The sequence below is a fragment of the Notolepis coatsorum genome (genome assembly GCF_963971535.1).
Source record: "Notolepis coatsorum genome assembly, chromosome: 2".
NCBI classification, from domain to species: domain Eukaryota; kingdom Metazoa; phylum Chordata; class Actinopteri; order Aulopiformes; family Paralepididae; genus Notolepis; species Notolepis coatsorum.
In genome coordinates this window covers 26,665,266-26,687,275 of record NC_140166.1, presented here as the reverse complement: position 1 = coordinate 26,687,275, position 22,010 = coordinate 26,665,266, and the positions used below count along the sequence as shown (strand labels likewise).

Genomic DNA, 22,010 nt, shown 5'->3' with positions numbered 1-22,010 from the left:
GATAACGGAGCTTAATGTGTGGAAGACTATTTCTTTGGACGTTGAGCGCGTATGGATTCACTCCCCGTCTACACCAGGAAGCGGCACCGGCATGTTGCCGCTACACCCTCACTTAGCTGTGGGGTTGTGTGTTTGCTTAGAGAGTAGGACAGTTTTCTTGGAAATTGTTTTCTGGTCGCTATATGTATGTGTGCTTAGCAAGGCCTGTGGCTAGCACTCGGTTGAAAGACTTGTCTTCCCTCATCATGAAGAAGACTGTGTTCTTCTTGCAGTAGTAAGAGTGAACTGTGTGTATTCTGTTACGTTTGGGAAACATGGCATCGAGTCCACAACCAGGTTAGAGTGTTAGCCTACAGAAGTAATCACATATGTAGCTTGTACCGAGGTCTTTTGACCCTCTCTTTAAACGTCTGTGTTTTCTCTTTACTTGGTGAAGTATATAAACACGGGTGACGTGTTCGCACATGAGCCTAAAGCCTTGTATAAAAACCCATTTTCACAAACGAGTTTATCGTCTGTGGCCGGCGTGCAAATGGTCGAGCTTATCCTAGTGGATATACGCTTTTCATGTAGCATGCTAGGTAAACTGGTATCATCGCTGCTTGTTTGTTTTCATCGTATCCGGGGTATGGGGTCATAAGGGGGTGAACTGATAAACCCCTCCCCCCATTTGACTAATTGGCCAGGGGGTTGGACCTCCTGTTCTTCGGTCTTTCTGTCACGCTATTGGGTCAGCGCGTCACAGGGTGGGGAGAGGGGGGGGGGGGGGGGGGAGTTCCCTGGTCCCACGCCATATTTGGGCAGGTGGGTCACGGAATTTCCCCGGCCATAGAATACGTCAGTGGGCGCGTTTCTATTGGCCGTGAGGCTTCCATGAGTTTTTTTCAGGCTCCACGTTGTGGACTGCTGTCATTGTCAAGATTGAGTTATGCGGTGCATTAGACACTTTGTTTTCTGCTCTGCTCTCTATTGCATATGTGTTGAGCTTTTGGTCACGTGGCTCAATGTTTACATATATCTTTTCAATTATTACTCACGTGGGAGGTCTCTCTGGGGGTTCCCTGTCTCCTCTCTTTATACAGAGCAGTGTTGGCAGGGTTTCTTTCCCTCAGACCCGTCATATGGGGCCCATATCTGTGTCTTTTGGCCAGCTTCCTACCGCTCGTCCCAGGCGGCATGGAGGGAACGTTATCTGGTTTCTTGTTAGAATTACCATTGATGTGTTTTGGGACTCGATGTGTACATAGCGCTGGCCCTGGGTGTTTCAGTGTGGAACCATGCATGGGCTGGCGCGCCTTGGTTGCTCATTATAGAAACAGCGTTTTTTGTAGAGCAACTGGGATGGAGATTTTATCTCTTCCGAGCGCCAGTGTACTAGGTTAGTCTTGACGAACTCTCGCTCATCTCTGGGGGGAGATGACGGAGTAGATCGAAACATTGGCGGAGGGGTCTCACGCCCATGGGGTGGGCCACCGGGCACGGTGCATTCATGTTCTGACCGTCTTGGTGGCGCCCTCTGTGATGTTTTAGACACGTACCTACCCCCCTCTTAGGACTGGGGATGGTGGCGTGATTAGGACAAGGTCAGTTAACCCGTTGTCCGCCGGGGCGCAGATCTGCTGTTCTGGTACCCTGAAGGACTTTGTGCTTTTTCGGGGGGAAAATGCCGGGTTGGCCCGGGCGTCGCAGGGTTTGATGTTATGGAGGTGTGTGTCGTGGTTAAGTCACTACGAGTTATCCTTCGCAGTTGCTTGGGCCATATTGTGTTGTACCTTGCGCTGTGCTAAGGGGCCTGGTCTTTTTCCATTCTTTTTCGCCCCTCCCTTCCCCTGCTTTGCGGGGCTGGGAGGGGGCTGTCGAGGTGGTTCTATTGTACCCCTCTGGCATCCTTGTGTACGTCCCGGTCCGCCGGGCCCAGGTCCGGACTCGTTCTCGTCGACCTGTTGGCCTGGGTTAACCCTTTCTTGAAAACTGAAACACTTGTACTGCCTGTATAGCCGGTGTATACGCGCAGTTGTGTTTCAGAGTTTTTTCTTGGGGAGGTTAAGGGAACAACCGCCTCCTAAACATAGGGGGTGGTTGATTCCCCGGTGTGTTGGTAGCGGAGTCGACTCTCGGGTTTAGGCCGGGGTTAACCCCGTCTGCCTGTGAGTGTGCCCCCGCACTTTTCATGACGTCTGCCAATCGTGTCAGCCTTCTCTACCTCGGCCTCTCTAGGGGGTCGGGTTTTGTGGAGGCTGCACAGCATACCGAACGCCCCTTCCGCCGGGGTGCTGTTCACAGTAGACCCCTTAGGCGCCTGTCTAGTCCGCAGTGCTCCGGGCGCGTAATTATTTAAGGTAACCAACTTGCGTCTAGCCACGCCCCTGCAGCGCCGCGGCAGCATTATGCAGCCGTAATTCCCCCTCTTTTAACATCGACGGTTAGCTCAACTGGTTCGCCGCCTTTTTTTTTTAACGTGCATTCTTTCGCCGGTTAAGTTTAGGCATTGTTTCGGAGTTGGTTAAGGTTAGGGTTAAGGTTAGGCATTGTTTCGGAGTTGGTTAAGGTTAGAAGGGTTAAGTTTAGGCGCTGTTTCGGAGTTGGTTATGGTTAGAGTTTGTCTTAGAGCATGGCAATATTCTTTCGGAGTTGGTTAAGGTTATGGTTAAGTTTAGGCATTGTTTCGGAGTTGGTTAAGGTTAGGATTAAGGTTAGGCATTGTTTCGGAGTTGGTTAAGGTTAGAAGGGTTAAGTTTAGGCGCTGTTTCGGAGTTGGTTAAGGTTAGAGTTTGTCGCAGAGAATGGCAATAGAATGCAGCCTATTTCCGCACTGCCGCTCTCTCGCGCTGCCGCGGTAACATGGGCGTAGTGGCCAATCAGAGAAACGCTGAACACAAGTTGGTTGCCTAAAATATTCACGCGCTCCGGGCACAGGTCGAGTTACGCTCTTGACCTGTTGCCAGGATTGAGGGATCAACCTCTTGGGGGTTGTCTCCCCGGTGCGCCGACTGGCCACACAGTGTTGTGGCGGTGTAGCCTCTGTAGAGTGCTTCAGGGCGGCCTGCTGTAGGGGGGAAGGTCCTGCTCTTGGATTGGGCCCTGTCCGATATGCTGGCGATGTGGGGGGTGGTGTCACTAGTGACCGTCTGGTGGGGTCTCGATGCTACGGCATCGTTGGCCTCACCAGGCCACCTTTCCGGGGGCTCCTGACCCTCAGGCTGTTCCTGGGGCTGGGTCCTCCTCCACGCTCCGCTGCTATGGCCTTGCCACGGGGTTGGGTTCTTGACCTTTGACCACGTGATGTTAGGGGCTGTAACGTTTTTTTCCCCCTTCCTGTTCATTCCCTAGTGGCATGTGGGATGCGCGCCTGAGTAGTCACAGGTCCTTCTGTGTGAAGGTAGGTCCCACGATCTGCTCACCCTGTGCGTTGAGTTGCTAAACCCTCTTCGCACAGTCGGATCCGATTACCTCCCGTCCCCCTCTAGGGGGGTCTGGGGGCTCGGGTCCTGCCCGGTTCTGATGGTTGTGGGGGGCCTCAGCGGGTACATTTGTCGAGCTTCCGCTCTGCTCAGCTCCTGTGTTCCACTAGAGTGCAGAGCGTAAGCTATACGATATATAACATATATATATTATCCTATAACCATAGTTATATGAGTATAGCGAGCGCTCTGCACTGACTCACTGAGGACCCTGTGGTCTTCGCCTTCGTGGTGAAAGACTTGGGAAGGAGCTGTTAGTATGGCCACGTCCCCGCTTATGTAGAGGAGCGGATGTGGGTGTGGCCAGGCGGATGGGTGTGTACATGTGAAGAAATTAATTCAGTATTAGATTGATAAGGGATAGGGTTCCACTAGAGTGCAGAGCGCTCGCTATACTCATATAACTATGGTTATAGGATAATATATATATGTTATATATCGTATAATATTCTCACTATTTGTCTTTTGTTGAGCACAAAGAAAAGAACGTTTTAGTTAAATGTAAATTGTGTCTTGGCTCAAAGAACCCATCTACTGCCCACTTTGTTTGAAACAATCCGACAGCATCCAATCAATTTGCGCGAGAGAAGAAGTAACGTTACAATTAGATGGATCCAGTGGAAAATTATACCAAAGATTGCTTCGTTTGCTGCTAAAAACGACGTGGTGGTCAACAAAAAACGAATTGCAGCACGCAAAACGTGCGAGTCGAAATCACAGATGGAGACGCAACAACTTCCAACTACAGTAGTTAAAGCCATCGACACAGTCAGTGTGTGGTAACGTTATCATTACATCCAAGATTGATACACGGCTGGCTAGGCAGTTGGTCGTCATAGTCTTGTCTTATAAAATAAATAAACAATCAGCAATGTATCGCTTGATGAATGGCCAGCAGTAACCTAACATTACTGCTGCTCCTAAAAAATATTGATTGATTGAAAATTGTATTAACAGATTGCAGAATGGATACACGACAGTACGGCTCAATACAAACAATTGTTAAGGGGATGCAGACCAGAAAAATACTTTCGTCTTGTTTACATCAGGGTCCCCCATTTTCAATTCATCAATACATTTATGACATACAAGACATACAAGTATACAGTACTGTAAATGCAGCTGTCGCCTATAGAGGGCGCATGTTTATTTTTATATTTAATTTTATCTCTTGTGACGTATCACGTCCTGTCTCACGCTCTGACTTGCCGTAGTTTTGAGCAGATTTGGCAGAACGTGTCCAGACTTGTCGGAGAAGACAGTGCAGCAGATTTATGCACTTTATTTGTCAAAGCTATGAGACTAAAGTACTAGAGTTTTGAAGATAAACCCCTCCCATTGAGCTGCAAGCAGGCCAAAGTGGTTTGTAAAGTTTATTCACATTTTTCGTTTTGTTTTTTGTAATTCTATTGACTGAATTGTATGAGTATTGACTGTTATTATTTCCTGCAATTGTAGTTCTACGGTGGTGATGAACGTGATTTGCATCAATAAACAGCCATCTGTAATTAACACTTTCAGCGCCACGCCTGGTTTTCCGTTTTACCGCTTGAATGCCACCATCGGTGCCAATGTTAACGTTAATATCGCCTAATCTATGTTTTAAATTATGGCTATGTGTCTAATCTGCCCATCGCATTATCAAAGACTATTTTCCAGTCAGTGCTGTGAAGGCAGATTGTTTTTTTATCGCGTCGTTGCCGTTTCAGAGCAGTTAGAAAAGCCCCCGTTTTGATATAAAAAACAGCTCATTCTGGAGCATTCTATGAAAATCGTCTTTTAGTGGAATATTCCACAACGTTGATATTCGTCGGCCTTTTTATGAATAGTTTTCAAATAAACGCTAGATGATCAATATTATACGTGCACGCACGCACATTACGGCCGCGCACTGATAATCGCTCCGTTGATTTCCTCACAGACTTTTACAGTGAAACCGAAAGAAGACATTTCACAAAACAGCTTATAACTTCATCAAACTTACTCTGATTATCCTACCACTGATAACATAGAGTCCTTACCTGACATCAGATGGTATCCAACTGGTATATTCCAATTCCTGATCACCATTCGAAAAAATCGATACGTGTATGGATCCAACGCGATACAGTAGAACTCCATGATCCGCGGGGATCTGAGGCTCCAGAATGAACTCTAGTAACCCCAGCTGGATCAGTGAACTGGAAAATGTGGAGTACCGGATTTTTTTCCCCATTCATTTTCATTGAGTCCATTCCAAAATCACTTATGTCATCTGGGAGACGACAGGGGGCGCTTTTTTCCACAGTGATCGTCGGCGCCCCTCGGCTATACTCGGGTAGGCTCGGGTGATGCAATAATTTTTCAGATCGCAAAAAAAGAAAAAAAAAGAAAAAATCAGAGAAATCTCGTGAGTGGCTAGCAACCACCTATAAAAAAACACGAGAAATCTTGTGAGTGGCACTGAAAGAGTTAAAGAACTCGGAGTCCTCGTCGTGTACCAATGGGCGGCACAGTAGAACACTGGACTGTGGAGTTGAAGACTCCATATGAGAACGTCGGGTAGAGGATTGTCTGCAGTCGAAGATGTATCGTCATGTCTGGGGAACCTTTGTGCTGGGAAGGAGCTGCAGCAGTGTGCACACGGCCAAACAAGCGAGCTCGTGGAAGAAGACGGCTCGAGGTTGGCGCGGGTACAGGACTCTGCCGCTGAACTTTTCCACGTATCAGTAGGATTTCGCAGCATCCATCTTAAAAGAAGCAGCAGACTTTCCCCTACATTGAAGTTGAACTGCATAGGCAAACAAGCGAGCTCGTGGAAGAAGACGGCTCGAGGCTGGCGCGGGTACAGGACTCTGCCGCTGAACCTTTCCACGTATGAGTAAGATTCACAGCATCCATCTTAAAGAAGCAGTAGACGTTTTCCCTACGTTGAAATTGAACTGCATAGGCAATGCCATTCACCAAGTTGACTGACTACACGTCTCAGGTATTGACTTTTCAGAGAGAAGTATTGTTGTAGACTACAATTGCATTGCAAGTGCGCACATTCTTGAGACTGTATATAAGGTTGTTTACAGTTTAATATTTTTGGCCATTTAAGAATAGGTTGATATTCATTAATGAAGTCTAGCTTTATAAGGTTAATTTAGAAAAGGCCATTCATAAAGGGTATATTCGAACTTAATACTTGCATTTTCATAATAGCCTACTAGGCTTACATTTTCATTTCGTTTTTGAATTTCATATTAGCCTACACATTTTACCAGTTATCCCAGTATAGTAAGCTACTATAATATAAACCTAGGCCTATGGTTTATTTGTTATTTTTCGTGATTTGTATTTCACATTGAAGAAAGGTGTAGATTTGAATTAGCCTACAATGTCCAACTAAATTAAGCATTTTATTTTTGAATACTTTTTTTTGGACACTTTTCATTATTAGGCTTACACATTTCTTAGACTGAATTCATAATAGCCTACCCCTCTATTTACAGTTCATATTTCCTATTCCATAGATATGGTTCATAAATATTTAATGAATACATAATTGATTTATTTACTACACAGTAAACATGTCACAAAGGGGTGAGATCCAGCAAACTGAATCTCAGATTGAGTCCAACAAGCTAGACGATAGTGAGCCAGTCGTATTTACTGAAAAGGGACAGGCTCTTGTAGACGATAAGGTGATGGATCTAAAAGTGAACTTCAAAATGGCATATGAGAGGTGGAAGCACAACATGAATGGACTGAAAATATCCATCAAGTATAAGGGCGACTCTGACCTAATGAAGATAACCCCCTCCCATATAGCCAGAATAAATTCAGCCCAAATTGAGGTTGATGGTATTTATCTAAAAATGAGAGACACTTTACATCCCGATCATCCAGACTCAGAAACCCGTAGAAGGAATGATACATGCCAATCGCACACCAGGACTGTTAATAAAAAGGCTCAGCAGTTCCTCAACAAGATGAGAACCAGGACTGCTAATAAAAGGGCGTTCCTCAACAACGGTGGTTCTGAAATCTCAGTGTCACACAACGCAAGACAAGCTGCAGCGGAAGTAGCCGCAGCTACAGAGGTACTAAAAATAATGAGAGAGCGCCATGAGCAAGAAGAAGAAATCCGAAGACTGGAGCAGGAAGATGAAAGGCGGTCGGCTGAAAACGACGCAGAGAACGCCAAGATCCACGCAGAGAACGCCAAGATCCAGGCAGAGAAAATATTCATCACGGAAAGTGCTGATAGAAGAACAAAGCTGAATGAGAAAAAGAGAGAAGTGGAACGGTTAGAGGAACTCAAGAAACTCAACGCAGTTAAGGTAAAGCTAAAGATTTACACTGAAAGCGTTCATAATGATGATGAAGAAGATCATCTGTGGTCACCTCTTCCACACTATCCTTCAGCACATTCGCTAGCTCTCACCCCACAAGAAGAACTGCGTCCTCTTGCGCCTCCAGTGTTCCAACAAGGAGAGAGCCCGTCTCAACAAGGAGAGAGCCCTTCTCAACAAGGAGAGAGCCCTTCTCAACAAGGACAGAGCCCATCTCAACAAGGAGAGAGCCCTTCTCAACAAGGAGAGAGCCCGTCTCAACAAGGAGTAAGCCCGTCTCAACAAGGAGAGAGCCTGTCTCAACAAGGAGAGAGCCCTTCTCAACAAGGAGAGAGCCCGTCTCAACAAGGAGAGAGCCCTTCTCAACAAGGAGAGAGCCCTTCTCAACAAGGAGAGAGTGAGCGAGAGGAACAGGAAGAGCCTGTCATTCTGACTGGACAAGAGCCATGCACTGCCACAGCAAACGGTGTGAAGAATGAAGATGAGAATCAACAAGGAGAGAGCCCTTCTCAACAAGGAGAGAGCCCGTCTCAACAAGGAGAGAGCCCTTCTCAACAAGGAGAGAGCCCGTCTCAACAAGGAGAGAGCCCGTCTCAACAAGGAGAGAGCCCGTCTCAACAAGGAGAGAGCCCTTCTCAACAAGGAGAGAGCCCGTCTCAACAAGGAGAGAGCCCTTCTCAACAAGGAGAGAGCCCTTCTCAACAAGGAGAGAGCCCTTCTCAACAAGGGGAGAGCCCGTCTCAACAAGGAGAGAGCCCTTCTCAACAAGGAGAGAGCCCGTCTCAACAAGGAGAAGGCCCGTCTCAACAAGGAGAGAGCCCGTCTCAACAAGGAGAGAGCCCTTCTCAACAAGGAGAGAGCCCTTCTCAACAAGGAGAGAGCCCTTCTCAACAAGGAGAGAGCCCGTCTCAACAAGGAGAGAGCCTGTCTCAACAAGGAGAGAGCCCTTCTCAACAAGGAGAGAGCCCGTCTCAACAAGGAGAGAGACCTTCTCAACAAGGAGAGAGACCTCAACAAGGAGAGAGCCCTGCTCAACAAGGAGAGAGACCTTCTCAACAAGGAGAGAGCCCTTCTCAACAAGGAGAGAGCCCTTCTCAACAAGGAGAGAGACCTCATCGACAAGGAGAGAGACATTCTCATCAACAAGGAGAGAAAACAAAACCAGGAGAGTTTGTGAAAGAAGACTTCTATCTTCAGAAAAGATGGAAGAGAGTTCAGTTCCTGTCAAATGAGTTCCGGACTAGGTGGAGAAAGGAGTACCTGCTTAATCTGCAACACAGAAGAAAATGGACCAAGGACAGGAGAAATACCAGCAAGATGAGAACTTGCCAAGAAATCAGTGGAAGTTAGCTGCTGACTATAGGGTCAGAAGAGTTAACCAGTTAGTCAGTGACACAACACTAGACAACAAAGGCGCACACGTATCTCAGCCACATTATTTAGAGAGAGCCATACACAAAACGGTACTATTACTGGAAGCAGAGTAAAGGCTCATTGAAACCTTTTTTTGTTTTTGTGTATCTGGTTTGTTTAAAGGGTTCCCAATGTTTAAAGGGTTCCTGATGTTTTTAAAATGGTTATGTTGAAAATCACATGTTATGTGATTGGTGGGAGTGTAAATGCAGCTGTCGCCTATAGAGGGCGCATGTTTATTTTTATATTTCATTTTATCTCTTGTGACGTATCACGTCCTGTCTCACGCTCTGACTTGCCGTAGTTTTGAGCAGATCTGGCAGAACGTGTCCAGACTTGTCGGAGAAGACAGTGCAGCAGATTTATGCACTTTATTTGTCAAAGCTAAGAGACTAAAGTACTAGAGTTTTGAAGATAAACCCCTCCCATTGAGCTGCAAGCAGGCCAAAGTGGTTCGTAAAGTTTATTCACATTTTTCGTTTTGTTTTTTGTAATTCTATTGACTGAATTGTATGAGTATTGACTGTTATTATTTCCTGCAATTGTAGTTCTACGGTGGTGATGAACGTGATTTGCATCAATAAACAGCCATCTGTAATTAAAGAACTCAGAGTCCTCGTCGTGTACCAATGGGCGGCACAAGTACTGTATAAGAGACATAGATCATGAGAAACAGAAATATATAAATTCGAAGGGGAAGAAACTGTACATTGGAGGGGGTTGGGTGGGGGCAGGGGTTTGGACATTTACAGGGGCCAGTTTTTAATTGCAGCCACCCGTAGGTGCTCTTTGAGAGCGGTTTTGAATGAGGGTAGGGATCACATTATTTTACGGCTGAGGGTAGGGCGTTCCACATTGTTGTGGCATAATTGCTAAACGTGTTTAGTCCCTTGTTTGAGCCGAATCTGGGTTGAGCATGATTTGTGGAACTGCCTCTGGTGTTGTGGTTGTGGTAGGGTCGTGGTATCCACTGACCTTTGGGAAGTATTTCGACATGTACATGGGTATCTTAGTGGTGTAGTGTATCTTGTAGACCAGGCCCATTGCAAGTTGCTGTACTCGCGCCTGCTCCAGCCAAAGGTGGTGCTGGGAGAGAGCGGCCAGGGCTATCGCCTGCAGCTGGGTTAGGTGCAGGATGGCTCCAGCCGCCTGGGCGTGAAGATATTGTTGATCGTCATCCAATACCGACCCGCCCGCCATCATCCCCGACATGTAGCGCGCTAGCTGCACGATGTTGGAGGTCGCAGCTAGGCTCTGAGTCGTGGTGATGTACACCTGGTCACTCCAATTAGCCAACTGCCAAGCCGATTTCCCTTGGGGAACCGGCTTTCGCAACGGCTCCCACACCATTTCGGGACAAAGTATGGATTGTCTACTCTAAGCCATCCTAGGTTGTCAAAATGGGCAGGGGTGAGGTGGGTTTTAGGAGTAAGGTCAAGCAGTAGTCTGACCAGTTTGTTTTGTGATGTTTGTAGGCTTGTTTTTAGCTGAACAATAAAGTATAATATATTGTGTGGTACCCTGTCAATAACTTTGGCAGACAGGGAATATAATTAATTTTCAATACTTAAAAAAAAAAAGTCCTCAACTATACTTTCTCTCTCTCGATGGATACTGTCATTTTGATTACTGTAGTTTGCCTGGTATGTAGCCTTGGTTGGTGGCTGCCCCACCAATGTTTTACATATAAAAACGCCACTGTGCGTGCACGTGTGTGTGTGGGGGCCTCCACAAGAGTTGGGCCCAGAGGCCTCTGAATTCTTAATCTGGGTTTGACTGCTCTACTGCTGGTGTGAACAACCAGGCTACTGCTCTACTGCTAGTGTGAACAACCAGGCTACTACTCTACTGATAGTGTGAACAACCAAACCACTGCTCTACTGCTGGTGTGAACAACCAGACCACTGCTCTACTGCTGGTGTGAACAACCAGACTACTGCTCTACTGCTGGTGTGAACAACCAGACCACTGCTCTACTGCTGGTGTGAACAACCAGACCACTGCTCTACTGCTGGTGTGAACAACCAGGCTATCTTATTGGTGTGTCCAATGTGAGTAGCTGTTTTTCTGTCTAAATATGTTGCTTATTTTTATGTTATTGTTATTTGCGCTGTATGTCCTGACTAATACAAATTATAAAATAAAAAAGGTTAGGGTTAGGATTAGTGAATAAATATGAGTCTATGTAATGAGCCCATATTTCACAAATGTCTGTGTGTGTGTTTGTACATTGGAGGTGGTTGGGTGGGTGGGGTGGGGGGTTGGGTAGGAGGGGTGGGTGGGGAACACTTTACAACTGTACAAGCAAAACTGTACATTGGAATATTGACAAAACCATACTTGGTCAATTACTGTACATTTTGTTTTTAGCGCCTTTGAGGTGCTTTGGTACCATGAGGTGCAAGCATAGTCGTAGTACCCTTGAATGAGTGCTCTTGCCAGAGTCTTTAGGGTATTCTTGTTTACCAGAGAGGAGATCCGGTACAAGAATCGAGTTCGTTGGTTGACTTTTTTTATTACATTGGATGCCATTTTGTCACAAGAAAGATTAGCCTCTAGGATAGAACCCAGGTAGGTAATTTCATCTTTCCTTGTGACAATATTGTCACCCACTGTAACTGAGAAGCCGTCGGTCTTGCTGAGTTTGTTATTTGAACCGAAGAGAATGGACTCTGTTTTGCCCATGTGTAATGATAGTTTGTTATCAGCGAGCCATATGCAGATTTTGCCTAGTTCCGAGCTGAGGGTTTTTTCAACCTGTAACTTGTTCTTGTCAGAGACCAGCAGGGCTGAGTCATCCGCAAACAGGAACAAGTTGCAGTCACAAACTGACGACATGTCATTTGCATAAATTAGGAACAGTAGCGGTCCTAGTATGCTTCCTTGTGGAACACCACAGCTCACTGTGAGGGGGGGGGATAGGGTACCGTTTACCTCCACCATCTGTTCTCTCCCCTCCAGGTAGGATTGCATCAAGCTCACTGATAGACTATCAAAACCAATTGCTTTTAGCTTATCAATCAGAATGGAGAGATTGACAGTGTCGAAGGCTTTTTGTAGGTCCAGCATGACCATGACGCAGTATTTGCCCGCGTCCACCTCTTGTTTGATGTGGTTGTTTAAATAGAGAAGGCATGTGTCAGTGGAGTGGGATGTTCTGAAGCCAGATTGGAATTCGTAGATTAGATTTTTTTCCGCTAGGTACTTTTCAACCTGTTCGTAGACCATTTTTTCCATGACTTTCGAGATGGAGGTAAGGATAGAAACAGGGCGGTAGTTGCCTGGGTGTGTGAGTGTGAGTGTGTGTGAGTGTGTGTGTGTGTGTGTGTGTGTGTGTGTGTGTGTGTGTGTGTGTGTGTGTGTGTGTGTGTGTGTGTGTGTGTGTGTGTGTGTGTGTGTGTGTGTGTGTGTGTGTGTGTGTGTGTGTGTGTGTGTGTGTGTGTGTGTGTGTGTGTGTGTGTGTGTGTGTGTGTGTGTGTGTGTGTACCTCCGTGAGAGAGCACTCTCTGGTAGGGCTCTATGCTCCTCATGTCGATGCGATGCTCCTGGTCTCCGATCACCACGCTCCTCCACAGCCGCGCGTCCCTGCGCTCCTCCGCCGCACTGTATTCTGGGATGGCGTTGCTTCCCGCCTCACCTGCACCCTGGTTGGGCGGCTCTGTGTCTTCTGTTGGGACATCGTCAAAAGGAGTTTATCATCGGGGCAGTGTTGTAGGACTCGTGACTCAACTGGTACTTGAGCACTGATGACTCGGACTCGGACTCGAGCATTGACTGCATTCGGACTCGGAAGGCGCAGACGAGGACTCGGACTTGTTCATTGATAAATACAGTTTTTTTCTTTTTGTAATAGGCCCTAATCATTTGGCATAAGATATTGATGGCTAGTGCATTTGTTTGGCTATTGTGCTACAAAGTAAATAAACTCCCTTTGAAATGGTGACCGCTGTGTCATTTATGTTTAATGTAGACCTTTTTTTATTTGTACGTCAGCTCTTTGACTGCCAGAGTGGAGGCAAAGAATGTGCTTGATTATAATTCTATGTGAATATTATATTGTTCACTCATCCTACCATATTTGAGTTACTGGAAGTGTGGGGTAACACGTATGAAAGCAACATAAAGCCATTATTTATATTACAGAAGAGAGCAGTAAGAATAGTTCACAATGTAGATTCAAGAGAACATACCAACGAATTATTTATTAAATCCAGACTATTGAAACTTAAAGAGTTAGCTGAAATACAGACTTTATTAGTTTTGTTTAGAGAAAAATGCAGAGTATTACCAGCAAATATACAGAGGTTGTTCGTTCCCTGTCCAGATGACAGCAGAAGGAAATTAAATTTTAAGCACCAATTTGCACGAACAACCTTAAAACAAAGGTGCACCTCAGTTATAGGTATCAAACTATGGAACTCTTTGCAGAATGATGAAAAGAGTTCTACTAATATATTTCACTTCAAAAGGTTGTGCAAAGAAAAGATACATAGACAGTATAGCACAGTTTAGTATAATATTGCAGTTTAGCCTGTCAGGATGACATAGCATAGAGTTGCAGTGTAGGCCAGTATGAATATAGTAATATAGTATATAGCAGCGTAACATAGAATAATAATATATTAAAATAATGTATAATACTGTATCAATATGGTGTAGTATAAATAGTATGATTTAGTTATATTATAATAAAATAGAAATTATATAGTATATAGAAGTATAATACAGAATAATACATTATATAAATGTATAGCTACATGTGTGTGTGTGTGTGTGTGTGTGTGTGTGTGTGCGTGCGTGCGTGCGTGCGTGCGTGCGTGCGTGCGTGCGTGCGTGCGTGCGTGCGTGCGTGCGTGTGTGTGTGCGTGTGTGTGTGTGTAAATGAATGAACCTAAATATGTAGTTTGACTGATAGATACACAAAATGGGTTTATTTATGTTGATTTAATTTGGTTGTGTTGATGTTTCCATTTTTGCAAAATGGGTATATTCTGTTTGGTTTTACGCAATAAGTCTATCGGTGTGTGTGTATGGGGCAGGTATAAAATTTTTTCTTCTTCCTGTTCCTTTCGGCCATGGGATTTGGTGAATTATATGAATATGTACTGTTGGACTGTGGTAATTCCATGTACGAATAAATAAATGATGATGATGATGATGATGATGATGATGATGATGATGATGATGATGATGATGATGATGATGATGATGATGATGATGATGATGATGACTCAACCTTGATGACTTGGACTCGGACTCGGACAGGGGTAATGGGGACTTGACTCTGGCTCTTCTTTGGTGACTCGAACGTGGAATCGGACCCGAACACTGGGGACTCGAGACTCGACTCGGACTCGAGATCTAGTGACTCAACTACAACACTGGGGGTAAACAGCCATTTCAGCGCTGGATAGTAAGTTTTTTTTTTTTATCTACTTTTTTCTCCCATTTTCTATTTTTCTCCCATCCCAATTTCGTATCGTCCAATTCTACCCTCCCCTGTCTCGAACGCTGTTAGGCCATGCCTCCCACAAGCCGGCTGCAATGTGGACTAAGCCTTACATCACGTGTCCCCTCCGGTACTTGAGGAAGCAGCAGTCACATCTTTTCACCTGCACAGCGCGATCTCTCAGCGTCGGGGGTCTGCGTTTTTGGAGGGCACGCCGCCCCTGTCGCTTCCTGATTCTGCTGCGCAGGCGCACCAACCGACCTGTAGGAGTCGCTGTCCACAACGTCCGATCCCCACCCATCAGCTTCCCACCCCCTAATACTGCCAATTGTATTAGTATGAACGACCAGCCAAGCTGATAGCAATGCGGAGAGCTGGGCTCGAACCCAGCGTCTCCTGCATTGGTGGTGAGCGCCTTGCCCACTGCACCACCTAGCCGCCCTGATGGATAGTAATTTAATGTCTTATAAGGAGTCCATAGATTTGTGATAGTGAATGAATGAATGAATAGTTTATTTCGAACAACAAAATAAATAACAATGTAATAAAAATAAAAAGATAATTTGCTGTGAAAATTAAATAAATAATAATGAGGTAAAATAATGAACAAAACTGTCTCTGGTCTGAAAAGGAGGAAGCAATTCGCTTATCAGGTCCTTATTGCAATAAACCCTTAACAATTATTTGAAACAGTGTTCAATTGTCTTCCAACTAAATGTATTAATATATAATCATTAGTGTTAATAAATAATGTGTTATTTTTAATGCTGTCAATAGATAAAAAGGTAACTAATTAATCTCACAATTTTCTGTAATTATTCTAGATTAATCTAGATAAAAAAATCGCATTTTTCTACTCAAGACCGAAGCTTGTAACAGATATTTACTTGAGTAAAATCATGGAATTAATGTAAAATCAACACAAAGAAAATATATTTAGATTCAAAGACTATTTTAATAGCTTTCTTTGTCTGACCGTGTGTGTGAGTATGTGTGAGTGTGTCTGACCATGTGTGTGAGTGTGTGTGAGTATGTGTGAGTGTGTCTGACCATGTGTGTGAATGTGTGTGAGTGTGTGTGAGAATGTGTGAGTGTGTCTCACCGTGTGTGTGAGCAGTGTGCGAACCATAGCATGGTCTTTGGGTGAGCCAAATAATATTTTTTTGCGCGGGGGGGGGGGGGGGGGGGGGGGCAAGGCCAGATTAAGACTTCAGAGGCCCCTGGGCCAGATTCTTGTGGAGGCCCCCCCACACACACGTGCACGCACGCACAGTGGCGTTTTTATATGTCACTTTAAAAAATATATAGAATACCGTAATTCCTCTAATAGTAACCCCGGCTTGGATTTGTTTCAACTGTAGTGGATACCAGGCTTGTATTAGGAGGAGGCATGTATAAGAGAGAGGCCTATATTTCAAATTTTCGTATCTCTTTTATTTTTTTTACTGAATGAATGAATGAAAACTTTATTTAACAGATTGCAGAATGGGTACAATACAGTACGGCTCAATACACACAATTGTTAAGGCAGGGGATGCAGACCTGAGAAAGACGTTTGTCTTGTTTACATCAGGGTCCCCCATTTTCAATTCATATAGACATTTATGACATACACAACATACATGACATTTATGGCATAGGGACATATAGGTATTTAGTACTAGTACCACTCTTTCGAAGTTGGTTAAGGTTAGAGTTTGTCTTAGAGCGTGACGGGCTGACGGCAAGTTCTTTCGATGGTTAAGCTTAGGCACTCTTTCGAAGTTGGTTAAGGTTAGAGTTTGTCTTAGAGCATGGCGATAGAACGCCAGGTAGTTTGCAGGCTGTTTGACGAGGAAATGGGCAAAGACACAGCTCGTCACGCGATTGGGCAAACATGTCAGTGGCCAATCAGAGAGCGTCAGTCAGTGCCAATCATTCAGTGTCACAGTATGACATCGATCTCCAAAATAAGAAAAAAATAAATAAAATGTGGGGCCTCTAGTGACGAGGGGCCTCCAAAAATGTTTAAAATAAAAGTTAAAAAAAATAAACAAATATTTGGGGCCTCTAGTGACGAGGGGCCTCCAAAAGAAAATAAAATAAAAGTAAAAAAAATTATAATAATAATTTGGGGCCTCTAGTGACGAGGGGCCTCCAAAAGAAAAGAAAATAAAAGTAAAAAAAAATAAACAAATATTTGGGGCCTCTTGTGACGAGGGGCCTCCAAAAGGCCTCTAGTGACGAGTGGCCTCAAAAAAAAAAATTAAAATTAAAAAAAAAAAAAAAAAAAATTGGGGCCTCTAGTGACGAGCCCCCTCTTTGGAGGCCCCTCCTCTCAGGGAGGAGTCGGACTGTTGGAGGATACTGTGATCGCAGACGTTACTGTAGCCTGTAGCCTGTAGGCCTTGTGTATGTATGTATGTGACAAATAAACCTCTTGAATCCTGTCATATATTCAATCAGTTTCAGTAACTACAGAACACATAATACTAGACAACTCACTTGTTGAGGTCCGGCCGTCTGGATGGTCTGGGCTTCCACAGCACATTCCATGATAAAAAAAAAGTATCCATTTAGTTAGATAGATGATAGATCATCATCCAACACTGTCTACAGTATCCTATCCTGTGTTCTGATACGACCGCAGGCGCCGGCACGGTCACCGGGCGTTGTAATACTAATAATAGTCCCCACCGGAGCAGCACCAGCAGCAGGTGTAATTGTAACGGCGTCGCCTGTAGATGATCCCGCGGCCCGCCTCCTGCTGCTTTGTCAGCTTCACTGTCTTCGTGAAACCAAAATTGGTTAGGCTTACTTGTTTTCGTTTAGACATTATGCATTCCTGGGCCCCGTTCCATGTACGTGGTTCAACTAAGTCGATCAACATGTCCATTATCCAGCTTCAGTTAACCCGATGTTCAAAGCCGGGATTTTCCTGTTTCACAAAGGAGGATTCAGTCTCGTTAACTCAAGCCAGACTTGAGAGTCAGGCTCAAGTCAGGCTAGATGCGCGCTCCCGTTTTTGGTGGAAAGCCAGCACGTATCGATGGCAGAGACCCTGATTCTCAACGGCATTGATTGATTAATTGATTTAAGACTTTATTGACAGATTGCAATAGGCTCAATCGCCTCGCCGACAAGTTAAATGCGTTATCTATAGGCTAATTCTAAGTCCCTCATTACCTCAATCAATCAGATTATATTTCTTTAAACTTGCCTGCTGGATTGAATAATCAAATGAGATCTTGCTAGCGAAAATTATTAGTTAACTGTTATACAGAATTACGATACGGCTCTCTTACCCATTGATTGATGTATAGTCAATCTTTTACTTATCTTCTCTGTGGTGTAACGGGTTCTTCTTTTGACTTTCACACGGACGACCGGGGTTCAAGGCCCTAGTCTTTTCCTTCTTTTTGCAATATAGGAATAATTCAATTTGGTGCACGTTGAGAGCTATATAAAGAATGACATCCTCAATGCATGTAGATTTATAATATTTTAACTTAAAACCAGGCTACTTTGGCGTATAATCATTAATATTATATTCAAAAAAATCATATTGGAAACACGGGGATTTGAACCCCGGTCGCTGAACTGGCGGGGATGAGCACTACCGCTGGGCCACTGGGCCAGATGGGATAAATTCATTGTTTATACATTAATGAACGAGAGACCCGTGTTTAGAATATCCGTTGTTTTGAATGAAGTTTATCTCTTTGTCCTCATTCATTAATGTGACGTCAACGGCTCATTCAATTTCTCAAATCCGTCAAACAGCGCATCTCATCAGACATCTTAATCCCAGTTACAATTAAAATAACCACATCATGTGTACATCGCACGAGCGAGCGCCACCGTCGCCACGGTATATATAACGTGCATTATTTAGGACAAAGTGAATTTAATATCAGCATTTTGGGTCTATTTTACATTTCAAAAGCCCCCTCTGGAAGAATGGAGCACAAAAACGTAATTCAGAATGGTATAATGCAGATCGTAGACTGTGGGAATAGTTTCAGGAAACGGGCTGTCACTTCTTTGCGGGGGCGTGGCGATAGTTCAGGCTAACTTGAACTTGAACTCTGCTTTCGAGCAGGCTCAAACTTTTGGATATGTTGTCATGGTGATTTGGGAAATCCAGGTACATGAAATCGGAAAGTCAGGCTAACACAGTTAGCCTGATAAAGTTATCCGGCTAACTCGGTTATCCCGGTACATGGAACGGGGCCCTGAGTGACCTTATTTACTGGCTGTCAAAACGATCACTGTGTCAACAAGTCACAGCCACAGGTTACAAAGTGGGTCAAGTTTGATTTGTGCCGTGCGTGCGTGCAGGCTGCAGCGCCGCCGCGCTCCGAATGGTAATTGCAAGAATAGCATGCATGTTGCCATATTACGTGTGAATTAGTGCGCAAATCATTAATCATACATCCAAAATAGCATACGTTTATTATTATACACGATGATGATAAAGAAAATTACAGAAAAATGTGAAATGCATGGCAAAAGTAGCATTTATTTTCAGTAATTTAGAGACCCCCCAAAAAATCACAAATCATGTATTCAGGGGAGCTGATGTCTGATCTAGGGGAGCTATAGCGGACCCAGCTCCCCCCGTGGATCGCACCCTGTGTGTGAGTGTGTGTGAGTATGTGTGAGTGTGTCTGGCCGTGTGTGTGAGTGTGTGTGAGTATGTGTGAGTGTGTCTGACCGTGTGTGTGAGTGTGTGTGAGTATGTGTGAGTGTGTCTGACCGTGTGTGTGAGTGTGTGTGAGTATGTGTGAGTGTGTCTGACCATGTGTGTTGTCTTCCAGTGAGTCGGCCTCGTCTGGCGTGTCCATGTCGTCTACGTTGATGTCCAGGTCGTCTCCCGTATCCAAGGCCTCGTCGCCTGTATCCAAGGCGTCATCAGAGAGTAGGGAGCCCTCGCTGTGGTCCAATGAGATGTTGAGGGGCGGGGCCACCAGCTTCTTTCTCTGGTTGGAGCCTCCCGATAGGTCTAGGGATGAGGGCGGGTCTAGGGGGGAAGGTAGCCAATTACAACAAGACACTTAGTGGACTGCAACGTCCTATGCCCCACCCAGTGGCGTAGCGGAGGCCCCCGCAACCCCCGCGGTGCGGGGAGGCCCCGGAGCTTAGGGGGCCCCGCCCCCACTGTAGACTATCCTCTTAGATTTCGTAACGCGCGCGAACAGGGCGCAGACAGTGGAGCCCAGTATGGTTCTGCGGGGCTGCAGCTGGATGCATCTCGCGCAGAGGGCGGGGCCCCCCCCCTCCCTGCTATGATTTGCTCACCTGCGATAGGGCTAGGCTGATAACTAATGTTCATTGGCAGCGTTCAAAACACAGCGGGAAGCGCCGGTAAAAATGCTGCAAATATCCAAGCAAGCGGCGGTGCTTAGAAAAACAAGATGAGGGCGAAAGCCGAACAGGAGACGGCAAAGCTACGAAAAAGAACATCATTGTGCCAGCAGGCAGCAAAGGTAGACTGACTCTAACGTTACTGAAGAATGCATCGGCAGTAAGCTCCCCACCCAGGCCGGCCGCCGCGCCGCGTCCACCGCTATCAACACGCCGGTCCAGGCAGACAGACAGCCCAGCCAGGCCCCCAGCCACGCTACAGCCGCCGAGACCCGAGACAGGTTAGAAGAATATAACGTTTTATTCGCCATAACCAGTAGGAGTAGCCGACAGGTTACATTGGAACTGGAATGTAATCCGTACATTTTTTAGTACATGGTTTAAGTGGCCGTGATGTCCAGTGTGATGATAATAATGATGTGTGTTGTAGCGGGACGGCCAGTCACGATATGACATGGCACGAGATTATGGGTCATTGTAATTGCGAGGATTTACTGAAACTGCAAGTAGTGTCAGAGCCTGCATAGGCGGAGGGTGAGCTCGACATTAGGGTCGGCTGTAATGGGATGGACCTCGCGCGGAGCGTGCACAATTTTCTCACTTTATTATTGATTTAGGCGAGTGGTCTGTCCTGCGGGGGGGCCCCGACATATTGCGCAACGCCACTGGCCCCACCTATACCAACACCTAACTCAGGCTGTCCAACTCTGGGATTGGGACCTTGTGTGGGGACGCCTGATGTGAAAATAGGGTCCCGATCAAAACTGCTAATGAAGCCATATTAATATGACAAGCTGACTGAGGCTCACTGAAGGTTACTCCACAGTGCACAATAAGTACTTTTCACTGAGCCTCAGTCAGACTGTACAAGCAGGAGCTTGACCCCATTGACTTTGCATTGGTTTGTGGCTAACTATTCAGAGCTAATGTAAACTACTGATGAGCCTGTCGCAGTCAACCAGCACCAGCTAACGAGTCTGACCCTTTAGCTCAGCTGGTTAGTGTAAACTACAGTCAACCAGCACCTGCTAACGGGTCTGACCCTTTAGCTCAGCTGGTTAGTGTAAACTACAGTCAACCAGTACCTGCAAACGGGTCTGACCCTTTAGCTCAGCTGGTTAGTGTAAACTACAGTCAACCAGCACCTGCTAACGGGTCTGACCCTTTAGCTCAGCTGGTTAGTGTAAACTGCAGTCAACCAGCACCTGCTAACGGGTCTGACCCTTTAGCTCAGCTGGTTAGTGTAAACTACAGTCAACCAGCACCTGCTAACGGGTCTGACCCATTAGCTCAGCTGGTTAGTGTAAACTGAAGTCAACCAGCACCTGCTAACAGGTCTGACCCTTTAGCTCAGCTGGTTAGTGTAAACTACAGTCAACCAGCACCTGCTAACGGGTCTGGCCCTTTAGCTAGCTTGGGGGCGACAGTGGCTCAGGAGGTAGAGCAGTCGTCTGGTTATCCTTCCCGGTTCGATTCCCGCTCCTCCCGGGCAGCGTGTTGAAGTGTCCTTGAGAAAGACACTTAACCATTAGCTGCTCCCGATGAGCAGGTTGGCTCCTTGCAGGTTGGCTTCCTCTGCCGTCGGTGTGTGAATGTGTGAGTGAATGGGTAAAATGTGAGGAGCAAATTGTAAAGCGCTTTGGATAAAAACTGCTAAATAAATACAGCCATTTACCTTATCATTTAGCTCAGCTGGTTAGTGCGGCCGCCTCTGCACTAAAAGGGCTTAAATGCTTTCTGAGAACCTGTGTTGGACTGGTTTAGCTACACAACCTGAATGAATAGAAAGTGTTGTATCGTGGGACATTACTTTGGTGTACCTAAGAAGGCTGTGTCATACAAAACTTTTATCATGGGACATTGTAAAAGATTTTACCGTCTGCAAATATTTTACCGGGTAGTGAGTATATCATGCAGCTGTTCAGAGTTCTGACAATTTGCTGCCGTGGAGTCAGATATGACCTAATAATAACATCAGTAGAGTCAAGTCTAACCTAATAATAACCCCAGTAGAGTCAGGTC

The 22,010-nt window shown here is 45.5% G+C and overlaps 1 protein-coding gene across 1 annotated transcript in view; it reads right to left on the bottom strand.

The window, feature by feature from the left end:
- Positions 1 to 22,010, bottom strand: part of LOC311223299 (protein prune homolog 2-like) — a gene marked incomplete at its 5' end in the record, with an annotated part of 49,633 nt that overhangs the window by 24,403 nt on the left and 3,220 nt on the right. Inside the window, 2 exons of the mRNA XM_084308091.1 lie at positions 12,681 to 12,860; positions 19,423 to 19,644. Of these exons, the coding sequence (XP_084164217.1) occupies positions 12,681 to 12,860; positions 19,423 to 19,644 (402 nt within the window). The remainder of the gene's footprint in view (positions 1 to 12,680; positions 12,861 to 19,422; positions 19,645 to 22,010) is intronic.